We start from the raw sequence: 14,511 nt of genomic DNA on the forward strand, positions 1-14,511 counted from the left end.
ATTTGTGATGGTTAATTCTTGATACTTGTTTGGCCAGAAAATTAAAATATTCAAAAAACATTGTTCCACCTGCAGATTGGAGGAAGAACACTTTATCTTCCATCCTTGCACTCTCAAACCTGATGGCCTTAGCACTGACTTCTCTGCTTTCTGTTAAACTTTTTCGCCTTTTATCTCCCTTCCCCCTTTGCAGTTTTTCCAGTTCTCCTCTCCCTTCCCCTTCCCCACCAGCCATCCCTCCTCTCCCTCATTGCTGCTGTCCCCTCCCTCCCCCCATCCACCTATCCACCCTTTTCCACCCCCTCCCCTCCCCTTACCTTTTTGTCCGATGCCTGCTGGCATTCCATTTGACCTGCTGAGCTTCTTGAGCATTTTGTGTTTTTACCCCATGCAAGAGGGACTGTGTGTGGGAGTGGGATGTTTGCGAAGAGGGGGCCACCATCAGAGAGAGGTTTGGCAGAAAGGATCAAATGCTGTCCTCCAGGAAAGGGAGATCTTGGATCAACGTTGCAAGAAATGTCATGGCCCGATTAGATACAATGATGTCCACATGAAGGAACAAAACTAAATAACTGATGGAGTGAAAACCCCACTTACCTCAACAGAAAAGAATTAGGCATTTGAAGCCAGAGGATAGACAAGAACTAAAGGATAGATGGTGGATGGGGCAGATGGCTCAGCAACTTTCTTATGGGTATGTTCAGTGGTGTTTGAACCATCCAACACCCAAACTCCCAGAACCCCACCCCAGTGAGAGCCAAGAGTGAGGCTGAACTAATCAGGGACAGATAGATAGTCATCACTTGCTGGAAGGAACACTCTGAAGACCTCCTCAACCATGACACCTACAGGGAGCACAGTTAGCGTAGCACTTAGTGCAGCACTTAACATCAGCGAAAAGGGTTCAAATCCTATGCTGTCTGCAAGGAGTTTGTAAGTTCTCTATCTGTGTGGGTTTCTTCTAAGCGCTCCTGTTTCCTCCCACTGATCAAAACATATCTGGGTTTGTAATTGGGTGCAATTGGGCAGCATGGACTCGTGGCCGAAAGGTCCTTTTATTGTGCTGTATGTCTATATTTAAAAGTTAAATTTAAAACTTAATGTGAGTGTCCAGAGCACCTTCCCACAGTAACCTATCTGGGCCAGCCTTTCAGCCACTCCTGGCCAATTCTAAGGCCCCACCACTGACATTAGTTTTGCCTTATCAGTGAGAATGAGGAGGAAAACACTAACAAAGTGCAGACACTAACAAATTGGTGCAGAGCAAATACCCTATATCTGAATGTTAAAAAAACAAAAGAGATGGTTGTCGACTTCAGGAAGGCCCAGGGAGATTACAGTCCCCTGACCATTGACGGCTCTACCATTGAGATCATCAAGGGTATCAAGTTCCTCGGAGTGCACCTGGCAGAGACCCTCACACAAGCTCCATAGCCAAGAAAGCCCAGCAGCGCCTCTACTTCCTGCGAAGGCTGAGGCAAGTCCATCTCCTACCCTCCATCCTCACTACATTCTACAGAGGATGTACTGAGAGAATCCTGTGCAACTGTACCACCTTGGACCGCAAGATCCTGCAGAGGATGGTGAAGTCAGCGGAAAAGACCATTGGGGAACCTTTTCCTAACATAAAGGATATCTACTACACTCAACGCAGGTGGAAAGCAATAAACATTGTAAAAGACGCCACACGTCCACCATGTAAACTGTTTTTCCTTCTGCTATCTAGCACGCGGGCCCTTATGTCCAGAGTGGGAAACAGCTTTTTCCCTTGAGCCATCAGGCTCCTGCACTCCCCCTACAGATGTGGATAGTGTACTGTGGACTTTCAGTGCATACATCTTTGTGCCTTAATATTTTAATGTGTTAACTGGTTTCCTATCCTATATCTATGTAAGTATGCTCTGTGGTCCTGGATAAATGCTATTTCATCCTACCATGTGAGCATGGTATGAATGATAAATAAAGTCGACTTGACATAACTCAATATGATATGCTCACTTACAGATAGGTTGTTTCCCTACTTTGGCTGATTGACCCATTCACCACCTTCTGTTTTTGGAATATCCTCGATCAATTTGCCCGTACTTTTGAAAATTTGCTGTGAAAAATTATGCTAGATTGATGAACACAAGACAGCAATTTTGAAATTCAATGAAAACTTTTTAATTTAAGTTTGAAGAAGTTGTACGAAGACAAGCAAATCAGCAATCATTGGAAATGGAAACAACAATTCAAACGAACAATGGAAAAAAAAAACAACACATGACTTTCCTTGTGTTAAAATCCTTGCTCTCTAGTCATGCTTGTACATATACTTTTTCTAAACTTGTTGTGAAAATGTTTCTTTCATATACAATCTCACAAGTTTGTACTTGCTCTCAAATGGTTTTCTTTTGTTGTCAAGTGGCCATACGAGACTTACATAGCTTCTGCAGTCTCAGTCCTTGCTCTACTCTGGGATTTCCACTTGAAATTACAGCTTGAGTTTGGATGAATGCAAATCTGTATTTGGTATAAAGTTGTTTCTAATAGTAAAGTTGTTCTTGAAGAGAGCTTTGCTTTAATAATTATCCTGAAGATTAAACAGGAGATCCATACAAACAGCACAACAAACTCAATACATTGTACTTTGCGGCTCAGAGTTGCTGAAGGCACTGAGGATCCACTAGACAGCAGACGTGACCATTCTGAAGGAACACAAAGCAAAAGAATAAGAGACAGGATGTGAGTAAAATTGCACTGAAAGAACAGTCTTTATAACCGCCATGTCATAAATCCCATCAGTTTTATAAGAAGCTTTCTAATGGGGGGGGCACTGTTGGTGCAGTGGTTAGCACAGTGATGTAACAGCACCAGCGAACCCAGGATCGAATCCGGGGTCACATGTAAGGAGTTTGTACATTCTCCCCATGTCTGCATGGACTTCCTCCAGGCACTCCGATTTCCTCCCACCCTTCAAAACTATTTTGGGGCTGTAGGTCAATTGAGAGTATTTGGGAGGCACAAGCTCAAGGGCCTAACCCTAACCCTAATTAAAAAAAAAAATCAGTACAAGTACATTGGGCTGGATGTTGCAGAGAGTTGGCTCAAATTTCCCTTCAGAACATCTCCCAACAGGAATCTGTTCATGAGGGCCTACAATGCAGAGTCTCCCACTGGTTAACATGGTCATGGTGGAAGAGGTGAAGATTGAAATAAATAAAAGTTAAGCTATACCCTCGCTTAATTTCCTTTTTAGTGTAATTCACCAGGTACCCTAATGGTAACTGAGACACATGCCTTCGGTTCTCAGCTAAAGCTGTGTTTTCTCCCCAACCCCAATATTTATGTAGAGTCAAGAGTTATATAGCACAGAATCAGGCACTTTGACCTGTGGCATCCTTTTACACAAATCCCATTATTGTCCCCACATTTCCATCAATTCTCTTTCCAGATTCTACTACTCACCAACACCTGGGGCAACTTGACCTACTTCAAACTACAACCCTGAATGTCTTTGAGATGTGAGAGGAAACCAGGACACTCTGGGGAAACACCACCTCCATACAGGCTGCATTAGAGATCAGGAATGATTCCAGGTCACGGGAACTGTGAAGCAGTAGCTCTACTGGGATACTCCACTCTCATTGGAAAAGATGCTCCATGGGCAGTTTGACAGTTCTTATTGTTCCCTATTCCCATGTCTGCAGAGCTTACTCCTAATCAGATATTTAACCATACTCCATGAACAGCATAAAACAGCAATAGCTCCATTGGTTGAATGTCCATTCCAGCGCTCAGGGAAATTATTTATTTGTTCCTAATTACTTTTATCTTTAACATATAAAGACTCCTGATTTAATTACGTCAATAACTAATTCGTTTCAATTATTACAAGCTCACATTTCATTTAGTGTGACTGTCATTTTTAAGGATTTAGTGCAATCTGCAACCATTCACAGCTTGTAGTGAGATGGTGTATTTGACTATAAACAAAAGTTGACAGTCTGGAAGAACAAAAGAACAATGGTTGTTTATTCAGGAAAAACAGATGGTGAAAGAGTCATGTGATCATGAGTCATGTAATTGGGACTTAAAGAAACAGGTTTTGATTATTCATCAGACAGCCATCAAGACACAGGTGGAATGACTCTGTGTGAATGAACAATTCTACTGATTCTCCTGGTTAGGGGAATTATTGAACCACCCTAACCATTGTGATGATCATTTCTGACTGATCCATGCCTGGGTTTTGGAAGCATTGTGGAAGTCACATGTTTCATTTCCCTTACACAAGGAAAAGGGGAGTTGTGACAACCATTCATATAAAAGAACGTTTCTCTGGAAGCAACTTGATAAGAATTCATGAGTTTTTGACAGTCTGATCCCACAGTCTCTCAGCATCAGTCTGAGTTTCAGCACAGGATTTCTAAGACTGAACTTTGGGAATGACTTTCCAGAATTGTGCCTAAGCCGTAATGGTTTGGGTATTCCACATTCCTACACACACGCACCCGCGCGTGCACCCACCCCCCCCCCACACACACACACACACACACACACACACACACACACACACACACACACACACACATTCATGCATAGTTGGAGTAGATTTAAGTAAGATTTTATATTATTAATAAATATATTGTTTTAAAAATAACGCTGTCGTAGTGAATTTCTATGCTGCTGGTCTGCGACGTAACACAATCAATTGAAGCCTATTATTACGCAAAACACTACACCGAAGCAAAACTTCAAATTAAAAACATTTGGGATTGATATTGATGTCAGGGAATTGTATCAGAGGAAACTCACAAATTTCATAATATTGAGGAAAGGGAATCTCAGAAGTGTGTAAAATACTTGTTCTAGTAAACTAAGTATCTTAGCAATGTTCTAATCATGAACAATCTCATTCACAAAATCTGCTGTGATTACATAATGAGCATGAGTTCTTCAGTTGTCACTGTTCTGCCCTTCAGCCTATTAGTGGTGAGAAGAGAATGCAGCTCGTTCCTGCCTCACTGCTTTTTGGCACTCCATATTGTCCAAAATAATTAACACATTATATTAATTTAGAATCTGTTTTATGGTTCAAATGACAGTGACAAATTACAATCCTTGAAGTCGCTTGACCTCCAATCTCAAAAGATGCTATATTGTAATTATTACTGACCAATCATAATTCTGCAGTCACAACATAGTGATTAAAATATTAAAATATTCTTGCCTTACATGTATCAGGAAGAATTTGTGCTTTGATTTATGGTGGAGAGGAAGGCAAGGAAACTTCACTGCACTTTTTTAGATTCAAGCGATGTAGGTTTTACATCTGGAGCCAGTATTTAGTTACCTATGTCTAATTGTGCTTGAGAAGGTGAGGGTGAGCTGCCTTCTTAAACCAATGCCGTCCCAACAATACTGTTAGGGGCAGAGATTCAGGTTCCTGACTCAGTGACAATGAAGGAGTGGCAATATATTTCCAAGTCAGGATGGCATGTGGCTTGTGGGGCAACTTCCAACTTTTTGTTGTGAATGAGTCTTTAAATCAAGGGTCCCTTTTGTTACCTTCAAACATCCAATTGCACTATATCAATGAAGAGCAGGGTAATTCTCCTCAGGGCACTCATCTATAGTTCTCCCTCAGCCTATCATTATAAAACACATGACATGGTTATTACTGTAATATTCTTTCATTTTTCAGAGACCATCATATACTTCCTCTTCAAGAAAGAGTACATTGCTGAGCATGTCCCTTTTTTATTGGTGGGGGGGGGGGGGGTGTGGCGATGAAGAAAGCAGCCATGGTCAAGAGAGATTTCCTCAGTTGAAAAGACTGAATGAAATGCATTGCGGCCATTTCAAAACATTGTATTCTCTGTTCTATCAGAAGTGTTAATATGCTCATTAATTTAGAACATACTGCATTAGAAGTGTCTGACTAAATCAAGCTAGCTATTTTAGACTAGAGCCCATTACTGATCTCAGCAAATATCCCTTCTCACCTTGCACTGGCAGAGGGTACATTCTGTGCCATGTTTTATCCACGATGATCCAGTAAAGCGAACCAAATTAATTTCATCTATGCAAGTCTTGGTGATATCATTCCGTATTTTGCTAGCTTGACAAGGATCCTCAATGCATTGTGGGCAGCATTTGCCCTCAAGGACTATGCTAAATTCACAGTCAGCTTCCGGGCACTGCAAGGGCCAGCAGTCCACCTCACCTTGCTGAAAACAAAACAAGGCGAAGAATAAGAAATTTAGTTGCTGGAAAGGAAGTAAAATCAAGATGAAGTTACATTTTGAAATGGTTTCAGAGCATGGCATAACAAAGTCAATATTTCGTGCCTTAGGTCACATTTTGTGAACTTGTCAACCATCGGGAGTGTGTGTTTTATGACACCACTGATGTAGAGCTGCCTTAAGTGTGGCCATCGGGAGAAAGTAAGTGATATTGCAATTCCTAACAAGGAAACAGAGTCAAAATCAATGTTATGCCCAAGATATAATCCACAACTTTAATGGCTTTCAAAGGAATTGTTTCCCTGGACTGATGGGATGCATATAAGAAAACAGAAACTGCATGCTCATTTGTAAATGCATGGTCTCAGGAAAAGAGCTTCCAGAAATTTTTTAAAAATTGCTCTTGGGATTTAACTTTGCATTTATTGTGCTGGCTTTTCAGCTTGAGACAGGTGCACAACTTGGCATTTGTGATGGGATGACCTGGATCTAATTTGTGCGGGTTTTGATTTTGCAACAACATTTGTGAAGCCCCTGTTCAGGATGTAAAAGTGTACCTGGTGATACTTAATCATACATCATGATGCCAATTTACACATTTTAGGGATTTTACACCTGCTGTAATCTGTATGCAGGGGTAAATAAGCAGGGCATTGGACATTCCTGCTATAGTGATTGCTAACTTCAGACAAGTTTAAAAAAAAATCTTACTTTTGATTAAACTCACCTGCAGAGCCAAGGGGAGTAGAGGCTTTCCTGTTTTCTAATTGCTTCAGTGACTCAGTGAAGCACTGATGAATATTGCTGATATTTTTACTTTAGTAAGTTGAGGTAGATTCATGAGAATTATAATCTTCAGGAACTAATTTCCACCAACACCTTGATGCAAGAACAGATTCTTTGCACGGCCCTGAATCTGAAGAAAAATCCACTAATTCTATTTCCGGAAAAGCACGTCACTTAAATATTTCAAGATCATCTGCTTTACTCAAATTTGCTCTGTCAAATATTGGATGGCTAGGTATTTCATAAAGGCTGGAGAATGAGATCCGCAATCTAACTGTTCATTCACTGTATCTCTCATGGATGCGGCATCGATCACAAATGCACTGCTGAATTATTAGACTGTAGGTGTACAAGGAAGTGCTCTCAGCTAATGTGTTACCATTGGTGTCATCATGCTGTTGACCTTTTATATTCATTAGAAATTAATCGAGCATAATACTTCCCTTCATATATAGATAGGGTTTTTAACATTTATTACTCAGCAAAATCTCTTCAATCTGAGGCGCCTGCAAGCTCACACCAAGACACAAGAGAAACTTGTCCGTGAACTACTCTTTGCAGATGATGCCGCTTTAGTTGCCCATTCAGAGCCAGCTCTTCAGCGCTTGACGTCCTGCTTTGCGGAAACTGCCAAAATGTTTGGCCTGGAAGTCAGCCTGAAGAAAACTGAGGTCCTCCATCAGCCAGCTCCCCACCATGACTACCAGCCCCCCCACATCTCCATCGGGCACACAAAACTCAAAACGGTCAACCAGTTTACCTATCTCGGCTGCACCATTTCATCAGATGCAAGGATCGACAATGAGATAGACAACAGACTCGCCAAGGCAAATAGCGCCTTTGGAAGACTACACAAAAGAGTCTGGAAAAACAACCAACTGAAAAACCTCACAAAGATAAGCGTATACAGAGCCGTTGTCATACCCACACTCCTGTTCGGCTCCGAATCATGGGTCCTCTACCGGCACCACCTACGGCTCCTAGAACGCTTCCACCAGCGTTGTCTCCGCTCCATCCTCAACATCCATTGGAGCGCTCACACCCCTAACGTCGAGGTACTCGAGATGGCAGAGGTCGACAGCATCGAGTCCATGCTGCTGAAGATCCAGCTGCGCTGGATGGGTCACGTCTCCAGAATGGAGGACCATCGCCTTCCCAAGATCGTATTATATGACGAGCTCTCCACTGGCCACCGTGACAGAGGTGCACCAAAGAAAAGGTACAAGGACTGCCTAAAGAAATCTCTTGGTGCCTGCCACATTGACCACCGCCAGTGGGCTGATAACGCCTCAAACCGTGCATCTTGGCGCCTCACAGTTTGGCGGGCAGCAGCCTCCTTTGAAGAAGACCGCAGAGCCCACCTCACTGACAAAAGGCAAAGGAGGAAAAACCCAACACCCAACCCCAACCAACCAATTTTCCCTTGCAACCGCTGCAATCGTGTCTGCCTGTCCCGCATCGGACTGGTCAGCCACAAACGAGCCTGCAGCTGACGTGGACTTTTTTACCCCCTCCATAAATCTTCGTCCGCGAAGCCAAGCCAAAGAAAGAAGAAAAGAAAGACTCAGCAAAATTCAGGTCAGACCAAATCCATTGTCCTTCAACTTTCAGCTCATAATCGACTTAAATGGGTGGAGTATAACACATGAAGCCGATTTCCTTTAGTTGATCTTTTTAGGATGGTAGTAAATATTCCACAAGTTGCTGACGCGAGGCATTTATTTGCTTTACGATGTCAGACAGAAAGCTCTCCCTTCAGTACATCAATAATTGTCAAACAGGCTTGGATTTTTGCACTATTTCCACCTGGGCAAAGATCTAACTCAGTGAGGGTGAGACCAGGACACTGAGTGGAGTTCTACTTTGGTAATATTTATTTCTGGGAGCAGAATTTGTTGGAAAATTCTATGCAAATGAAATGAAATTATATCATGAATATAACTTCCATTATTATAAGCTCATTTATGCTGTTCCCTATCCTCACTTGCTTAATTGAGGTAATCATAGAAATGTTAACACCAAGAGGTACAGCTGAGCCCCTGCATATTCTCTTGATCTAAACGAGGGTCTGGTTATGTTAATCCCACTTTATACTTTCACCTTTGCCTTGTCGATAATTTATGGCTCTTCAAATGTTCTTCCAGGTGATGAGACCTGATATCACCATTCACCAAACTAATAATGTTTGTTTGTGTGTCCCTGCGAACAAATTATAAGTGAACATGTGTGACCCAACTGTTCAGGAAGGATCTCAACAAAGATCATTGCCTCTCTTTCCAAACTTTCTTAGAAAATACATATTCCACATGATAGTCTCATCCCCACTACAACCACCTTGAGAATAGCTCGTGGTGCAAGGAGGATTTGAGTGAGAGGACCCTTCTCACCACCAGCTAAGAGTGGACTTTGAAAATTCCAGTGATGCTGCTGAATGACCTGGACAATCTACTCAAGACAACATCAGATAGGATCCAGCGTCTCCTTACTCCCACAGGGCTCTGTCGACATTTTGCATTGAATGCATTTTGATCAGTTATTTTGCCTGCACAAACATTTCTTCAAGAGAGAGGTTGCATGAAACAGAATCATAAAAAAAGAAAAGTCGACATCCAAACCCTTTGCCATGCCTAAAGAAACAGAAAAGGACCTGACCTTGACCTAATATTGGAAATTCACAGATCTCAAGGCCCAGGACTTTAATGTGGAAAGATGCACATTAAACAAACCATCAGCCTCTTTGCTCAGGTTCTCCATGTAAAGGAAAATTGATGTCAGGCTGTAAATGTAATTATATGCCTTGCACTGGGATTGGCAACATAATGGGATCAGTAAATTTTATAAATAAAATTTCATGAAAAATATTGTTTTAAATGCAAGAGGAGTTTCTACTTCTATCGATCTTCTCAGAAGAAAATCCCAGGACCCCACCTCTCTTCCATTTCCCTCTAAATATTGTAAATCTGCAAGTCTTTGTAATTGACTTCTCTCTTTTCAGTGGTTGACTCAGGGTGTGTTCACCTTGCTTTGTCTTCTCATAACTTTTCACAACTCAATGAAATTGCCATTCTCCTGTAATCCCTGGACAAATCTTGTTAGGACTCTGGAACCTCTCCACTTGAGGCTATTGTTCTCCATTATTTATTTTCTGGCACCACTGTCTCTCCTGCCGCAACAGGTAACTTAGAGGAATCCTATCATCCGAGTTTCTCAGACTATGACATGTATAAAATAATATTGATATACACTCTTCTAAACAGCTTAAGTGCTTTAAATTTTATGATTTAAATTTAGACATACAGCATAGTAACAGGCCCTTTTGGCTCATGAGCCCGTGCCGCTCAATTACATCCGATTGACCTACAACCCCATACGTTTTGAATGGTGGGAGGAAACCAGAGACGCCAGGAAAAACCCATACAAATGTACAAACTGCTTACAGACAGCGTGGGATTCAAACCCAAGCCTTAATTACTGGTGCTGTAACATTGTGGCACTAACTGCTACACTAACCGTGCCACCCCCTAAGTTAAATAAATATTATTTTCAAATGGATGCAAGTCCAATCAAAGTCATACCCAATGCATAGAAAACAACAAATTATCTGGAAATTACCCCATTTCATGAGGTAAGATGGGCCTTACTGGAAATTTCAGGTCATTTTCTGCTTTGGCATCGTGCACAATGACGTGATGACATTAACTCAATACATTATTCCTTCTGCGTGATATTCCATTCTACGAGGTCTAAAAATGGCACCTTCAGAAGCGTCCAAATTTTCATCCCACGGTGCCTGTAAGCACTATGGACTTGTTTTTAGCTCTTTGATTTAATGATAGCAAATAGGTTAGTCTTTCCAATGTGTCACTTTGGCCTGGATTGCAAGAGTAGTTCCACCCAGAAGCTTCAGCCAGCTGTTTTCATAAGGTAACATGGAACATACTGGGAGTCTGCTTCAAGGACATGTTTACACACTGAGTCCAGGGACGTACCATGTCATATTAAGTTCAGGGTCTAGATTTACTTCAGTCTTGCCATTCAGGTTTATGGCAGCCACGTTAGTGCTTAAATTCATTTGAATGGGGTGACTGAACTTTATCTGAATGTGAAGTTGAGATTAGTTTTTTTAAATTCTTTAAGTTAAAGTATTAATATTAATTATAATTATTTACGTAAATTGAATGTGATGTAAAACACAATTTTATTAAAAACACTAATTATTTAAATATTTGACCGTTGCTTTTAAATTCCTCTGATTATCAAGGACTTTATAAAAGCTGTAGAAATGGGCTTCAGATGGCAAAATGAGGTCTTGACCCAATGCAGTGGGATAACAGCCCATTAAATATTCCCTGTAAGCCAATCCGATAAGTAGGCCTGCCTATTGACCTCTACAATGGGTCCTTAGATTTTCTTTGATTTCATCATTTAGAGTTATATGGTTGAATATAAGATCCCAGATGAAACTGTAAAAGAGAGACATATAAACGGCAGGCAATCATTTTATGTTTCATCACAAGTTACACAAAAGAAAATTGTTGGTGATTCAATGCCCCCTTAAATTAACATACCCATCTATTGAGCCACTCCACACATAGAGGAGAAGGAATGAAATCTAATACCAAATTTGGACTTGCACTGTTCATAATCTTCTCTCCATAATACTAAATAATTTTAGTTAAATCTGGTTGATTTTTCCCAAACAAACAAAATAAACCTGGCTTCAAAACAATGAATCTAACTCTGGAATCATATTCTCCACATTTGAAGCGCCAGATATTTGGATTCAGAAATGGCCCTGCTGCAGTGAAGTGAATTGGCATTATAACCGTACATAGCCTATTTTGAGACCATCAAGTTCCTTTTACTCCTGAGCCATTTATTTTTGTGTTGAAAGCAAATGATGTAATTTCATTTGTAAATTCTCAAATTGAGGTGATGGATGACCTTGTTCCAGAATTATTTTGATCATCTTTGACAGGGCAACCATTCAGGCAAGAGATATTTCAAATTCACTGCTTTTAATGTCTATTTTACGGTTACATAAAAGGTATCAAATTACTTTAAAATACTACTGTCAGCTGTTTTTTTTTTGCTCCTTGATCCTATTTCAAACCACTACTTTTCAATGACTTTAAATGCAGTTAAACTATGATACAATATTTGGATATACTTGTCACCATTTACACTGGCATCTGCTCATTCTCTCACATTTAACGGCTTCTTAAGGGAAGGACTGGCTGTTTACTTTGCCATGTACTAAGTGTCACATTATAACAAGCTATGTCTTACCACACAATGGCACTGCTGACAATCTTGTACCCAAGTGTCTCCACTTTTATAGATCACATCTCCTTTTTGATTCAGGCATTGACTGGTTAGACGTGGGTCACACTCAGGACAACAGAAAAGATCCACAGTCGGGTTTTCACAGTCACAGACCATCCGTCGACACAGTACCAAGCCACTCTGGTAGAGAAGAAAACAATGTAGAACACGTGGTATTATTTTACTGTTAATTATTTTTCACTAAGATAGAAAAGTTCAAGGGCACATTTGTTTAGATATTTTGAATTATTCTGTATTGTTAAAAAAAAATTATTTTGTATAATAACTCCATTCCCTTCCCTCATACATCTAAATAAAGAGAACAAGAATTTTTGAGTTTTAGATTCTGTAATCTCTTTTATTGACTCTGAATGCCCAAAAATGCACTTCAGTGTCAGAACAATGGTTTGACAAAGATTGTTCATCTTTCAAAGATTCTTTTAAGACATTCAATGCATTTTTAAAAAGGCAATCAAATATATGAGTTAATTGGCTTGCGCATAGACAGCTGAATTGACCTTGACACTTGATTGGCTATCTCTATGAGTACCACCATTGCGAGCAGTATTTGATAGCTTTTATTTGATCTTTTTCTTGCAGTGTATACTTCACACCCATCACTTCTTGTCCCATCAATTTCTTAGCTGTTTGGAAATTTAACTCCACTCATTTTCTTTTTTTTTCCTGCAAGACATGTTACAGTAAAATCCCTGTTATCCAGAATACAGAGAACTAGGCAGCCTCAAGCAATCAGCAAAAAATAAATTGTGAAAATAAACAAGTAAAGTATAGGAAAGCTTTAAATTGGCATGTGCCATGTTCAGTTCGCCAATCACGCAACATGCAATCTCAAAGATCTGTAAAATTTGTTTATCAAGACTCCCACCACAAGGTTCAGGAGGGAGATTGAATGGTGTATTAACAACAACTTTGCATTCATTATCACCAAAACCAAAGAGCTGATTATGGACTCAGGAAGGGAAAACCTGAGGTGCATGATCCAGTGTTCAGTGGGGGATGAGAGGTGGAGAGGGTGAGCAAATTTAAATTCTTGCATGTCACTATCTCGGAGGACCCAACACTCAAATGTAATCGTGAAGAAAGCACGCCAGCTCGTCTACTTCCTCATGAGTTTGCGGGGGTTTAGTATGACATCAGAAACCTTGGCGAGCTTCTGCGGATGTGTGGCTGCATCACAGGCTGGTATGGGGACACCAATAGCTCTGAGTGGACAGCCCTGCAAAAGGTAATGGACACAGCCCAGTACATCATGGGAAAATCTCTCCATAACATTGAGAAAATCTACTTGAAACGTCGCCATTGGAGAGCAGCAGTAATCAACAAGGATGCACCCCCCACCCCCCCCCCAGGACATGCTGTTTTCGCTGCTGCCATCAGGAAAGAGGTATTGGTGCCACAAGACTCCCACCACAAGGTTCAGGATCAGTTGCTACCCCTTCACTATCAGACTCCTAAACAACTCAATCAGAGACTTATTTAAGGACTCTTATTTTGTACATTATTAATTATTAAATATATATTTCTCTCTTTTGTATACACATCTTTTCATGAGTACAGTTTATTGCACTACCAATAAGTAGAATTAGAAAAAGAACTTCAGGGTTGTATGTGATGTCATGTATATTAGTCCAATTAGTCTTTAATTCCCGGGATAGATTGCTTTTGAATCATTTTAATCAGTCTAGGATAGTGATCCGATTTATATCGGAGCCATTAGATTTCCCTGGATTAATTTTATTCAGAAAGGAAAGGCTGTCCATGATGAAGTGCATTATTGATGGTAAGACCAGTTCACCAATGGATATGAAATTGTTGAGAAACAGAAGACTCACAAAATTGCCCACTGGAATTTTTGTCAGTGTTAAACAGGAGGCATTTGATAAAGTCGGCAGTATGATGGGCCGTTCTGTCGATCTCTACAAGCCATACATCATTGGAGTGTGGTAACCTCCCTTGAGGTTAAAGCAGATGGTGGAATTTCAGTGAGGACAGAGAGTTGTTCTGGCATTGTGGACAAAGGAGCAGCCAAAGGGCGGGAGTGAGAACAGATTAAAGGGATAATATAACAAGAAACAGGAGTCTGATTAAAACTAAGGTGGGAGAGCACAGGAAAAAATAACAGCGATTGGTTAAGAGGAGAAGGATCTGCTGT

At 40.7% G+C, this 14,511-nt stretch overlaps 1 protein-coding gene across 1 annotated transcript in view; it reads right to left on the minus strand.

Moving 5' to 3' along the window:
* Positions 1-2,139: 2,139 nt before the first annotated feature.
* Positions 2,140-14,511, minus strand: part of LOC138745639 (protein kinase C-binding protein NELL2-like) — a 198,331-nt gene continuing 185,959 nt past the window's right edge. The window contains exons 18-20 of the mRNA XM_069902865.1: positions 12,303-12,479; positions 5,988-6,212; positions 2,140-2,687 (exon numbers count right to left, since the gene is read on the minus strand). Coding sequence (XP_069758966.1) covers positions 2,637-2,687; positions 5,988-6,212; positions 12,303-12,479 — 453 coding nt within the window. The 3' untranslated portion in view covers positions 2,140-2,636. The remainder of the gene's footprint in view (positions 2,688-5,987; positions 6,213-12,302; positions 12,480-14,511) is intronic.

Source organism: Narcine bancroftii, chromosome 11 (genome assembly GCF_036971445.1).
Source record: "Narcine bancroftii isolate sNarBan1 chromosome 11, sNarBan1.hap1, whole genome shotgun sequence".
In the NCBI taxonomy this organism is placed as follows: Eukaryota; Metazoa; Chordata; class Chondrichthyes; order Torpediniformes; family Narcinidae; genus Narcine; species Narcine bancroftii.